At 41.3% G+C, this 13,641-nt stretch overlaps 1 protein-coding gene across 1 annotated transcript in view; it reads right to left on the reverse strand.

Annotated features, from left to right (window-relative positions):
- Positions 1-12,179: 12,179 nt before the first annotated feature.
- Positions 12,180-13,641, reverse strand: part of EIF1B (eukaryotic translation initiation factor 1B) — a 1,952-nt gene continuing 490 nt past the window's right edge. The window contains exons 2-3 of the mRNA XM_009579675.1: positions 13,148-13,249; positions 12,180-12,563 (exon numbers count right to left, since the gene is read on the reverse strand). Of these exons, the coding sequence (XP_009577970.1) occupies positions 12,519-12,563; positions 13,148-13,249 (147 nt within the window). The 3' untranslated portion in view covers positions 12,180-12,518. The remainder of the gene's footprint in view (positions 12,564-13,147; positions 13,250-13,641) is intronic.

The following is a 13,641-nucleotide window of genomic DNA, read 5'->3' on the forward strand; positions in this document are numbered from 1 at the left end:
AGACCCAGTGGTTCTGAAATTCTGTTCTTAAACCCACACCCGATGTCCACTTTCAAGTTACTTGGAGAGGGGCAGGCACTATCTTGTGATGTTGTGTGGTGTCTGGTACCATGGGCTCCTGGTCTGTGGGGCGACTCCTGGTATTGTAACTAGTATGTTCATCCTCAGTGAAAGAGACTCACAGTTTTATTTCAGTGGCACCATATCATTAGTAGATCTTTCTCTGTCACAAAATCTTAGCTTCAGTTTCCTGGCTTTATCAATAGATCACCTTTTTTCTTTCTGAGGTAGAGCAAACAGACTCTTCCTCACACGTACATCTTTGTGGGGAACAGCTAAATCTAAAGCTTTTGCTTCATGTGTTTCATTACATGAAATTAGAAAACCCATCTAGGCTTCATTTGAGCTCTGCACAAACAAGAGCAGCCTCAGCAGCAGATCACTTTGTAGCATTTACATTTACATGCCTGAGTTAGCCTGCTGTGCCTATATGGGAAGGTACGTGGACTGGACCGTCAATGATCACGTAAGACCATCTGACTCTTAAATCTCTATTAAACATGACATACTTCAAATAATGTATATGAAGGTTAAATCCTACTATAAAGCCACTCACCTGAAATTACCACTGTTTCTCAAGACCACCCTGAACGCAGCCAGAATCGGTGGCTGAGTTACCAATGTGAGCTCAGTGCCAGTTTTCTGCTGTTGGTAGCTTTCCTCTCCTTTTTCTTTTTCTCTTTTCAAGTTACCGTTTTTAGCACCTTGTGCCAGAGAGATCAGTGCTCCTGCCTCAAGAACAATTAGCTGCTGCCTGCTGGCCATGCTGAGGCAGCCGTCATTATTCTGCAGAACTAAGTGTCCACGGCGTAACAGCGTGCAGTAGGCTACGCTTGCCACATCTGAGAGTGACGTTACCCAGAATGACCTGAACCACTATATAAGCTCACCAGCCCCAAAAGGAAGAGGCAGTAAGACATCTCAACCAGAAGAGTAAGCCCCCTTTCTTCGGGGCTAACATTTCCATCAGCAGCTGAAACTTTCCACATAGTTAACCTTAATGGAATTAATATACTCACAATACCAGGGGGGAAAAATAAATCATCCAGTACCTTCTTATGTTGCAGGAAATACTATTGATTTATTTATTTGAAAGAGTCCCCACAGGGTATCAGGAAGTCCCTCCACATGGGAGTTGAAGATGTTAGACTGCATTTTGGAATAGAGCTTGTTCTGCAATACAGCTGCACGGATGGCAGCAGGGAGGCCGCCGGACCCAAGCTATTTATGCCTGCTGGCTATGGTGTGAGATCTTACCAACAGTGAGATCAGTCAGGGCCTTCAGCAGCAAAGAGCCCTTACAGCTGTAGCGTAGGACATTATTCTCATGGAGCGTACTCTCAGGTCTATGGGGGCTGAATCAACCAAGTTTCTCTGGCAGGTGCCAATTTGTTTTCTTCCATCACTGAGCCTGGATTACACTCCTGTATACCAGCCTCAGCAAAGTGAGGAAATATGTCTGTGCCTCTTCAGGGTCTCACTTGAAGTGCCTCAGCCCAAAGCAGGTGCCAAGTCAGAAAAGGTGTGACAGAGAGAGAGGTGCAATGAACCTCATGTTGAGCTGGTCCGATGGTCGGCAGCAAAAGCCGTGGCTGCTTGCCTGAGTGAGGAATAAGCAGTGAACAGCCTAGTCCCCCTCCTGCATGTCATGGACCCCAAAATACAGGCAGGGTCTCTGTATCAGCCCAGAGGGGCTAGCTTCTCCCCACACTCCCAAACCTGGTCTCCCACTGATGTCGTTGCAGCTCTATCTGTTTGGTTTTGTTAAACAGTGAGGCTGGTTGAAATGAGCTACAAAATCACAGTGCGTCCCACCACCAGCCCTAAGAGCATCAAACACTGACACCAACTGCTGAGAGAGTCCACAAGCATCTAAAATTCCCAAGCGGAGGGGTCAGCACCCCTGCTTTGACCAGAAAGACATACATACATTATTTTAGGAAAACGGGTTTTAAATTACCAACACATTTCTCTGGAGCCGAATCCTGGCACATGTCTGTGCTATCTTCCAGCATGGCACTGATTCCAATCATTCATTCCCATGAACTAGGTTCTCACTTGATGCAAGTCATCTACCCATGAGATAAAACTGGCTCCAGAGTTTCAGAAACTCTGATCTCATGGACACAGTGTACTTTCTAACCTTGTAATCTCATAAGTCATTGTACTGTTGCTGATGCTTCACTCTTGAAAAAAAAAAGGAAGGTTAATATACAAAACGGAGGTTTCAGTTTTACAAAGCTCCCTTTATTCACCTGAATCCTGCTAAGGTCAAGAGAAAGACTGCTACTGACTCATAACAGCATTTGAATTGAGTGCTGAATTAGAAATTACGCTTTGTACAATTTCAGCTCAGGAAAGAACTAGCTTCCTGAAAGATCACGTGGTGACAACTTTCATCCTTTCTTAGCAAGAGTCCTAGAAGTACTTTCCAACGCTTACTCACCAAATCAGAGCATTTTTCTCTTCTATGACAGTTTTAATAAAAGCTAGTTATAGTTTTGATCCTATAGATGTTAAAAATGTGTTTCAGCCTCCTTTTATGAACAAAATACCCACAGAAATCCAAAGTGTTGTGAGTGTTCGAGGAGCTCATCTCTAATGGGCTGCTTCCACCTCTTACAGTCTTGGAAGAACAATGGGCCTCCAGGCATTATCCATACCCAGAACTATCCAAATACCCTTATGGGCCCAGCCAGCCTGGGGTGGCACTGGAGAGGACCATCAGCCATACAAACTTCTGATCCCTAAAGGGGCATCCTCTGACTTCTGCCATGGTTTTGAACAGCTTCTCCAACACCGGTTCCTTACAACTCTTTCCTACAGGCAGCTGGGTCTGGCGCGCAGTCACTCCCATTGCCCCCATGCAGAAGTGCACCAAGCACCTCTCCGCCACCTTGCTCCAGTAGACCCAGCATCAGCACTTCTTTGAGCCTGCAAACTCAGAGAACTAAGCAGACAAGAAGCGACTCCTCAATCCCCAAAAGCAGATAATTTCCTGCCAATTCAACTCCCAGAACTGGCTCACTGTCAGAGGAGGGGCAGCGCTAGCCAGTGGAAACTGTAGAGATGCACATAGACAGGTCTGCCGCTTTCCCTGGTACCTTGCCATTAGCCGACTTTCGCCTGTTAGGAAGCCATAGCTGTTGTCTCCTGCCTCTCCCAGTAGATTTCTTTCTTCTCTCTGAAGTGGTACACTGGGGCTCTCTTCCTCACACCTCTTGCACAGGGCTCTGCGGTAAGCACGCACTGAGCTACGAGTCGTCGATGACGTGCGGCCGGCAGAGGGAAGGGGTACATCTAAGGACAGATTTCAGATCCTCTCCCTCTCAGGCAGAGGAAATTTGGGGTGCAGTTTCACACGGGTTATGCCTATAACCACCTGGGAATTTTACCAAATTTTCCCCTGTGCATTCCCCCATGACTGCTTTACAGTCATTTTTCCTGGCTTCAGTGCCACTATTCTCAGCATGTACTGTCTTCCAGTGACATCTAGGGAGACAGACTGGAAATAGCAAGCTGGCCATTTACATAAGCATTGTTTAAAACATATTTCAAGCTGACAAAACTCGTTTGTTTGATAGAGACCGAGTATTTAATTGCTTTTGAAAAAAAAGGCCAGGAGTCCTCTATCTCCCCCCAAGAAATTTAAAAAAAATTTTCTCATGGCAGAATTTGTATTTTTAAAAAATCTTTTGTTGTAATCTCCCGATAACTATTTGTAAAACTTCAATCGCACAATGGACACAAACCTATAGACCTTAAATAAGCCAATGGCTGAAGGGACAATTGCAATTAAGATCAGAGAAAAAGCATCTCGCAAGTTTTGCAGGATTGATGCATCATACTCCCCAAGGCCCATTCCTCAGCTCATGTGCATTAGCATTAATTTCATAAAGTGGTAACAGAGACACGGCACTGATTGACATAACATTTCACTCTGGTACAAAGAACGCAAGCAAGATGAAGACATTTCATTACTAAAACCAGAGCACATGAAAAGGGAAAATGTAATCATGAAGACTGAAACACTTCAGGGTCAAAAGAACAGGCAAGTTGCTTCGTGTAGCTGTATCTATCTACTATTTACTCATTGCTATACTCATTACATTTGCACGTCAGTTCTCTGGTCACGAATCGGAGCGTTACTGTGCTTGGTGTTTCGCCTACACAGGACAATGATATGGGTCCTGACCTGGAGATCTTACCCGCAGGGCAGGACACAACCGATGGATGCAAGCAGTGGAGCAGAGGGAATGGTGGCTCCACCTGCCAGACTGCTTTGTAGCCTGGCTTGATGTCAGACTTGAGTCCGCAGTGTTGAAGAGCTTGTTCCTGTAGGAACAAAGCCGAAGCAGCAGCAAGTCTTCCCGCTGTGCCTTCATTTCTTTACTGGAGGGGCAGGCAGGCTTCCTCCAGAGCATAGCCAGGAACAGCCAAACACAATCAGATAGAAAACGCACTATGTGCCTGTGTAATACATTGCATCAAAGATGCAGAAACATATAGGCTAGCTCTTTTAAAACAGACTTTGTGTGACTAAACAATCTACATCTGCTCTGGATTTCCCCCTGTAAATTTAGACTTCCTAATTCTTCACAACCCACGACAACAAAAGAATCCTGCAGTAATTCATGCCCAGACCTTTGGAGAACCCCCAAAAAAATGTCTTTGATAGCAAGAGGAAACATGGAACATATTCTCAGAACGAGAAGACATCAAGAGAACTGCTTATACATGTACCAGGGGCTTGTAGTCCAAAACCAAAGTATTTAAATCTGCTCACATGGAATAACAGTGTGGAGAGGGTGGGGACAGAGGCAAGCTAGTGCTTTTTCAAGATCTTTCGGTCTGATCAGATGGAGCTGTGCCAGTTGAGGCCCCAATTTTAGTGAACAGGAAAAACTCTGTCCAAAAGTAAAGGTCAAGTAAACTTTTGAAAAATAAAAGTCAGTGGATGATTCGCCAGTATCAGCACTACAAGATGTGACCCTGAAAACATAAGCTGTCCAATTCTGTTAGCTTCACAGCAACTTCTCTCGATACGTACCTGCAAAGGAACTGGAAAAAAGTCCGTCCCTTTGCTCCCAGCAGCCACTTTGCCACATCACTAAACCACTACAGAAAGCAGAAATTGCAAGCCAAACCTTTTGTTTCTGTTTTTGCCACCTCTGCTGTTTCCATCACACAGCAGCACTGCTTAGCAGCCGGAGCCGGCAGCGACGCACTGCTCACAAGTCCCTGGCGCTCACGAGAGCGGCACCCGTCGCAGCAGGCATTCCGAAAGCTCACACAGCCCGTGCTGTGCCTTCTGCATGGGGACCCGGGAGAAAACACTGCTTCGGGGCTGATTTAGGGCACTGAAATAAACACAGCAAGAACTCTTCCGGGCAGGAAAGATAACGTAAGAGAGGCTTCAACCTGAATAGCTTCTTTGCAGAAACGTAACACCCAAATCATGCATTTGGAAGATTCTCACATTGTCTCCTTATATTCAATTGTTACAGCTAAGCTTTCCTTTTAAAGCATTCCTAATGCCCTTCTCCTGAAAACATACCTTAAAAATGTGAGTATTAGCAGCCTAAAATCGAGACAGCTAATAAGATACTAGAAACTAATGGGAGATTAGAGATCATATCCTATAATTTAGGTGATTGGGGAGAGGGGGTGCACTGAGTAAACAGAGCTAAGAATACAGCCTAGGCACATTTCCAAGAAACACATCACCACCACCACCACCACCTTTGCGTAACAGCCTGTAGAGCCTCGAGACAGCTATATAAGGGGTATTACCATTTTAAGCACGTTTCCTTTGCATTCCCACTGCCTACACCCTCATCCAGCAATATGCAGCTGCTAGCAACAGGGTGCTTTTGCTTTTGTATATAAAAGTGTCCTCAGATGCTCGTTTGTTGTCTTCTGAATGTTGGCCTTGATGATTTCTACAACTTTACAGGTTTGTTTGTTGTTTTTTGCGCCCGCCCGCCCCCCCACCCCCCCCTAAATCTCCACAGCAGACAACTGGCAATTTTCCCTGTTCAGAGGGTAATGCCCTGAAGTCATCAGGATACTACTTTTATCAGACAGGCAAAAATTAATTAAAGGACTGTAGGGACAGTCCCACACTAGATGTCCATTTCTGTGTGGTCAGATCACATCCCATGACCAGAGTGCTCTGGTACTTTGAATTTATTACAAGAGACCCAGCTGTGTTATCAGTCTGAACCACTGTAAGAACCGGCCAGGACCTGGAAGTCACACAGCTGCTCCCGTGCAGTGCAAACCACAAGGCAGCAGATGCTGCCGCATTCAGACTGGCTTCAGGTGGAGGCAACCTGAAGGGCTCTGCATTGCTCCACTTGGAAGCAAGATGCAGATGCCTCCTTCTCTCTCGTCCTCTGCAGAAATCCTTTTTATCTTCCATAGTGTTACAGAAGGATGATCTCGTTTGTGTGACTTAAGCCAGCACTTCTGCTACCAGGAGAAATGAAACAATTTGATAACCCCAAGAGACATCCCTCCCCTCGGTGCCCTTTAAAAACAGCTTAGCATGCAAGGCAGGTGAGGCAGTGACAGGTGAGGACTCCAGGCCCAGCTATTTTCAAACAGAGTGCTGTTCACAATATTTTTTATGAAGTAAAACCACTACTGAACAATCAGAAAGTTTCTCCATGCCACTGCAGAAACTTACCTAAAGGAAAGGTAGATAAGGAAGGAAAATACTCTTCTTTCAATATTCCAAATAAGGAACTTTTTCATACTGAATTCTCACTCATATGAATTATCTTGAAGAATGCATGGATTAATATACAGGTTACTATTTACTGAAGGAACCTGGACAGTGGTTTTGTTCTGTATCTTCAATTCCTAATCGAGATCTGGGCTTTGAGCTACAGGTGTAACTCAAAGATACTGACAGTATCAGATACTGACAAGGTCTGTACAGATACGGACAAGTATCCGTTTGCAGGGCCATCTTTTTCACCAGTGTTACCGAGTACAGATGTGTTGATACCACTGATGTCTGTCCTGGCATTTATTGAGGTGCAGCCCATCGTTCACCAGGAGGTACCCCCATCACATTGGGTATCTAACTTTGTTGGAGAGCAGCTGAAGACTGCTTCTTCTACAACAGGGGCTGCCCTTCTAGTAGATTTTTCCAGCAGGACTCTTGGGAACAGACCATTTTTAACCCTTCTGCTGCAGAACTATTCTCTGCTTACACATCAATGCATTCATGTCATTTGCTGGGTCTACCTTCCAGTTCACGTGGGGGACAGGGTACTGAAACAACTGCAGTGCCACCTCTTTCATGGGGTTAGCTGTCCCATGATGATAGCCAAGGCTTGTCCATCTACTGCAGGAACAGTGCTGTTTCCCTCTCTAACTGTGAGAGGAACAGCTAAATCCTGTCTTTGAGGAGCATGATCAGTCTACTTCCAACCATGTCTGCAGAATTCAGCTACTCATAACTTGGAGAGCTGCATCCAGATCATGGTTTTTTTTGCTGCATAATCATGGCAAAAATGGCTTAAAATGAAAAAAAAAAGCATTTATTATATACACAAGTACTTTTAATCAGACCCCAAATTAATTTCAGAAATGTGCTGTCACATTTCACAGGCGCAAGACATTCTAAAATAGCGGAGACCAAACTTGAGCACACGTTACTAGCTTCATCTTAAACCACTTTTGTGCATTTTGCTTATTCAAGAAATTAGACGATCCTCTTCTACTCAAAATTTTAGACCTCAAGCCAATATCATCATCTTGTTTTAGAGCTATGATATCCCAGTACAAATCACAATATTTTTAAGTTGGTTAGTACAGATTACGGTAGAAATTTATAGGAGGAAATATAACATTTCTTGAAGAAATCAAAGCTGATTACAAGAAGATCACATACATCACTATTGAATTACACTACTTCTATCTTCCACCAAAAAAAATAATCCTCCTTAATAATAGCATAGAAGTCCATTTGTTTTAAAAAAGCATACATAAAATAACATTGGTACATTTTATTTCAAAAGACTTTGTTGGCTCAACTCTCTAGCAATACTCCCATACAGGTTAAGACTTGTTCCTAAGGAGATCAATCACAGGCATGTAGCAAACATTAAAAAGGCATGCCAGGTACAAATCCTCTTTTGAGATTTTTTTTTTTTTAAATGTAAACTGGAAACAGTAGACATGAAGCATCTGTACAGCAAACATAAAACGATGTCATTTTTCCCTTATCCATCTCAAGAGCTTTTGGTCTTGCAACTGGAAAGTAACCTTCATGTTGCTGCACATGGGGGACACGTTCCTAACTAAACTGAGTAGAGATGTACGGAGAGTCTTAGGAGGAAGGCAGATTCTTAATACTTAAATACACATGACCCTCTAAGACCACTTCTATTTCCCTAGTGGCAGTAGCACACTAATTAGAGGAACACTCAGTGACACTTATCAATACTGAATACACCAAAAGTGACAGTAACCCCTACTGTGTCCCAAAGTAAGCTATAAAAAGGCCTCCCGCATTCTTTAACTGGCTAAATACCAATCTTGTACGTACATTCACATAGTAAGAGGAACTACTGAGCCACTTTAAGCAAGGGTGTAACACAAGGATCCTGTAACACTAGAGCCTTCCAGAAGGATTAAGGAAAAGATAACTGCTGACTGGAACTCCAGGTACATCCGTCCGTATGCATCTTTAGGGCAACTGCATACCGATTATAAGCAGGATGGCAGAATAGGACAAAATGCAGAGCTCTGCTTAATTATTATTTTTTCAAATATTTAAAACTTAAGCTTCAACAACTCTTCACAATTTTAAGTTTTATAATGGCTTTAGATATATTTAGAACCTTAAATGCCAAGCTCTCAAGGAAGTTTAATGAGGATTTTTAAAGATACAGAAACAGAAATAATAATGTTACAGAGGTCTTGCAGTCCAGGTGAATTCTAAGTTAATGAAAACAGACTTAAGATATAAACTTATTTCCTAAGGTGTTTTTTTTGTGAGGTTCCCTCCTCCCTCTCCAAAAAAGTTCTCCAGAATAAAATGCTTTTCATTTAGGCTGTGCAAGAATGTAGTGCAGGAAGTAAGGTTTAAGCAAAGCCACTGAACCAATGAATAGTATGCACACACAATCTAGGCACTATTCTTTCACTTGAGAAAATTATTGCTCACCTACCCATAGTTGTGCTCTTCATGCTCATCTCTGAAACACACAGTCAGATTTAGCAGACCACAGGTGAAGGTCAAGGGTCTGATAATTCATACAACAAGGGGAAGTAGGCAGCTTACAGACTTTAATTACTAAATCTCATCTTCTACAAGTAAGGACTGCTGCCACCATTTGGGAAGTGATGGTTTCATTGTTCATTAGGTAGATGTAGGCTCTGAATGGACAATTAAATGAATTTATTTATGCAACAGCTTAGTATATCAGCTAAAAGAATCAGCTACAACAGCCTATGTGCAGCAAGGCTGTGAATTTGAAACAGCAGTTCCTACATCCAGTTGCAGCTTGTGGTTAAGCCTAGATATCACTAAGGTGGCAATCTTGATTTGGAGATCTGAAAGACACAGACTTCACAATATTCCAACAAAAAGAAGCCACCACTCTTTGCAGCCTGAGCTTGCCCAGTCTCAAGTTCTACTAGTGGGTTTTAAAAGTGTTTTCTATTATTAGCTCCCTTTTACTGCCTCGACAATTATCGGCCACATCCTTTACCATTTTTTAACCTATTTTGGAATAGATGGAAAGACTGAAACCTACCTTCACTGTGAAAACAGGTTTTCATGGCAGTAATTTAAACAGTTCTTTCCCAAAGTCTTTCATGTTTATCAGCATTCTTGAAACATGGATATATATTCCAAATAGGCTGAGCTTTGACAAAGAAGTTTCAGCGTAAGATAATAAAACATGAAATTGTTGAAGCCTTTCCTCTAGAACATGCAAAGAGGCTTGGGCTTCTAACAAGGCTTGTTACAATCTTATCAAGACACTGTTCTAGTTTAAAACACTCCAAGGACAAAAATTTCTGCTTTCCTTCTAGAAAGATTAAATCATTTGTTGCTACAACAAATCTCATCTACTTAAACTTCAAATGTGTTACTTTTTATTCCCTCTCCTTTTAATTTTGCCCTTCAAAGGTCAAAACACAAGCAGCTCCACTAGAGCATAAAAACCAACCTATCAATTGCAAGGTTCCTCCTATCAGAAAGGACTTTTAAATGAGGAGGAAGAAAACAAAGTTTTGTCTTATTTATTCCAAGCAGAATGACTATGGAGAAATGACTCAAGCTTAGGTAGTAAAAGTTAATGGAATGCCATCTGAAATGAAGACTGACTCAGTAACACATGAGACTTGCCAATCATTTGTTAATCTCCAATTCAAAAACCCACCAGAAGTACTCATGTAATACCAGTGAAATAGGAGAAGATACTGCTTGTTTTTCCTCTTGGGCAGGAGAACAAGCTTAAATCAGAATGTCACTTTTCCTGGCATTTGATAAAATGAAAATCACGAAGTGCTATGTACCCCCAAAGGATTGATTACTTTAGCATCTATGAATCAGGACTAGGTAAACTTGCAGTACAATGATTTTATTCTGCTAATGTGCACAACTTGCATAAGACTTATTCTTTGGACTTCCGTTCTGCGTGCTGGTATTTCGTGTTTTGCAGCAGGCTTTCCCTCCTCCTCCTCCTGAACACATTATACCTTAACAGTATACAATCTTCTGGAACATCTTTTTTCTGGAACAGTTAAGATCTGTAACAGCAGGCAGAATTTGTGGCGATTGAGAGACTGGACACTGGATTCTTACACGTGGAATTGTCTAGACCAGACAGAGAAAGAAATTGTCATATGAATGCTCTATAATGCTCCCCTAATTGTTGTTAGTGCCATAAAGTGCCATTCATATATAAATTCAGAAATCTTAAAAAAAAAAGGTTCAAGTGAGTCAAAATTGAGCATGTCTGTTTAGCAAGTCTGAACAGGAAACAAAGTATAGGCACAAGTGATATTAAGTAATATAGTTTTGTCTATTCTTGATGTTTACATAGGTAGTCATCAGTTCTTTTTTTCTAATTAATTTATTAATAAGTCTTAGCAGTAAAGAAATGTCTCTTTCTTCCTTTCCAGAGAATACATGAAATTATAAGCAGCTTTTTTAACTTTTCCCACTATTCTTATGGTTTCCCAGCTCAGCATGTTTTGAATTGTTTCAGAGAAAATTTCCATGTATATCTCACAAGGAAGATGAGATCTGCACGTTTCACCAAATGAAGTAATTTCATTCTGTAAAGAGACATGTCTTAAAAGCAGAATACCAAATGCCTACAGCTAACTAAAGCTAGATTAAAAGCGTGGCAGAACAAACCTATTATAACTTCAGACCACAGTGAATGAATTGCCTGCTAGAAAAGTAGACTAAATCAACTTTCTGCAGTAACACCCAAACCTCATTACAAAACCCTCCATATTAACCATTAGTCACAGCAAAACTTTTCACACAAGGAAAAAAAAAGGTTAGTGTAGCGCCTGTTCCCTTCCTTACTTCCGCAGCTAACACTACCAGCTAATTAAAGCACCCTGCTTGCCAACATCAAATGTACAGTCATGGCAGAAGCCAACTCACTGTCTTTCCCCTTCACTCAGTGACAGAAGAGATAAAAAATCCCATGAACTTCCTTCAAATGTTTTGGGAGTACTATGTAAGACCTAGATGTTTAACATGTTCTCAGTAATAGAAACCTTAAGGAATTCAGCTTATTTTAGTCCTACTATGCTTAACACTAATATTTCATAGTCACTGCAGTAAATTTTAGAGAAGATCCAGTTACTTACCCAGCAAACAATTTATGTCTTATCATGCTGCTACTAAGATACACTTACACGAAAGACTTCAAAGTTCTAGTCTTACAGCTACAGGATAAGATCACATCAAGCTAATCTACTAATTAATTAGCTAATACTTCATCATGTAGATTTTCCAATTTATTCAATGAGCAGTGAGCTACACTTGCCACAAAACATTTTAGCCATTCTTTAGTAAGGCTGCTGTGCTAGTTTAAAACTTAAGCTAAAGCATTTCAGATATCCCAGAAAATATATGAATAAACTTTTATTTCTAAGCAACAACACACTATTTTAATACAACTCACAAATTTAAGTCAGGTAGAGAATAGTAAACTGAACAATCATCACTAAAACATTTCCATTGGAAATGTGTTAAAGTTCACAAGTGTCTTCATTACCACCTTACTGAAGTTTTCTTATGTGTTTCTAGTCTACACACCATACGTTTCACGCAGTCATGCAAATCTGAATCAAATTTTAAATGTTCAGGTAACAGGGAAGTCCATTCACTGCAAAGATTCATTTTTCACAGAAGAGCCAGGCTAGGTAAGACCAAATACTGCAGGGTTCTTCATGAGAGTACAGGTATTTTAGAAACCATGAACTTTCAGTTGTTCTTCCTTGACAATGCCAATCTAAAGGAGAAAAGCAACATATTTCAATAAAGCTTACATGCTTAGGATATTACAGTGATATCAAGCTACCACAATCTTATATTTTGACTAAAGAAACTGCAATACAGTATGCACTCAATAAAGCAGTTTTCTAGTTTCCAGAATGTTTCTGGGCCAAGCAGAAGAATTGACCACACAAAAAAGAAAATCTTATCAGACATCTGACTTGTTCTGTAGTCCTAGCACTTATTCTTTGACGGTGTAACATCTCTACATCATGATTTGCATCAGTAACCTAGTGGTGACTCTTTCCTCTATAGCGTTTTCAGTCTCAAAATTACAGTTTGCATCAACTTGATTTTACGAATGAAGAACTCAAGTTGCACTGCCAGAGTACAAGGGGTATGTTCTAGCAGGGTACATGCATTCTACAGTGCTTTGATTCTTACCGGAGTTTTACTCTCATTCTGCAAGCGTCATTTTACTTTTGGGCTGAAAATACAAAGGAACTATAGTGGACATCTTTTGCTGCTTAATTAACATCAGTGCCACCTGTCACTGCATTGCTTCCAGAGAGGCTTAGATATTTATCTGCTGTCCCTCACCTCCAAGAGGAATTGGCAAATGTTCTTCCTCTGGTCACCTTGAAGCTGGATAACTTCACCGTATTCAGGATGTTCAATCACAGTACCATTACAAGCAAATTTCTGGAGAGAAACGTTCATATTGTAAGGCATTTGATGTACATTATGATTTTGCTTAGTAAGTCTTTTCAGCAGAATTTTGTCACAGAAGCTGCTTACTAAATTCTGATGCCAAGAAAGGCAAAGGCTAGATCTAGTTTACACTGGTTTTGAGAGCAAATGGAATATATCTCCTGATGCACACAGACACAAACTAAGCTGCTGAGGGTAAATTCAGGCATAGACAGGATTAGATACTATGCAGAAGGAACTGGCCAACACTCATTACAAGAATGGAAAACAAAGTCGTAAGATACAGCCTTTCAACTCCACACCATTTTAAAATAAGTATTTTCATCCTGGTGAAACTCAAGATCTCTATTTCAACAGCAACTCAGCTATGACAGAAGCAGGAA

This window comes from Fulmarus glacialis, unplaced genomic scaffold (genome assembly GCF_000690835.1).
Source record: "Fulmarus glacialis isolate BGI_N327 unplaced genomic scaffold, ASM69083v1 scaffold8536, whole genome shotgun sequence".
Taxonomy (NCBI): Eukaryota; Metazoa; Chordata; class Aves; order Procellariiformes; family Procellariidae; genus Fulmarus; species Fulmarus glacialis.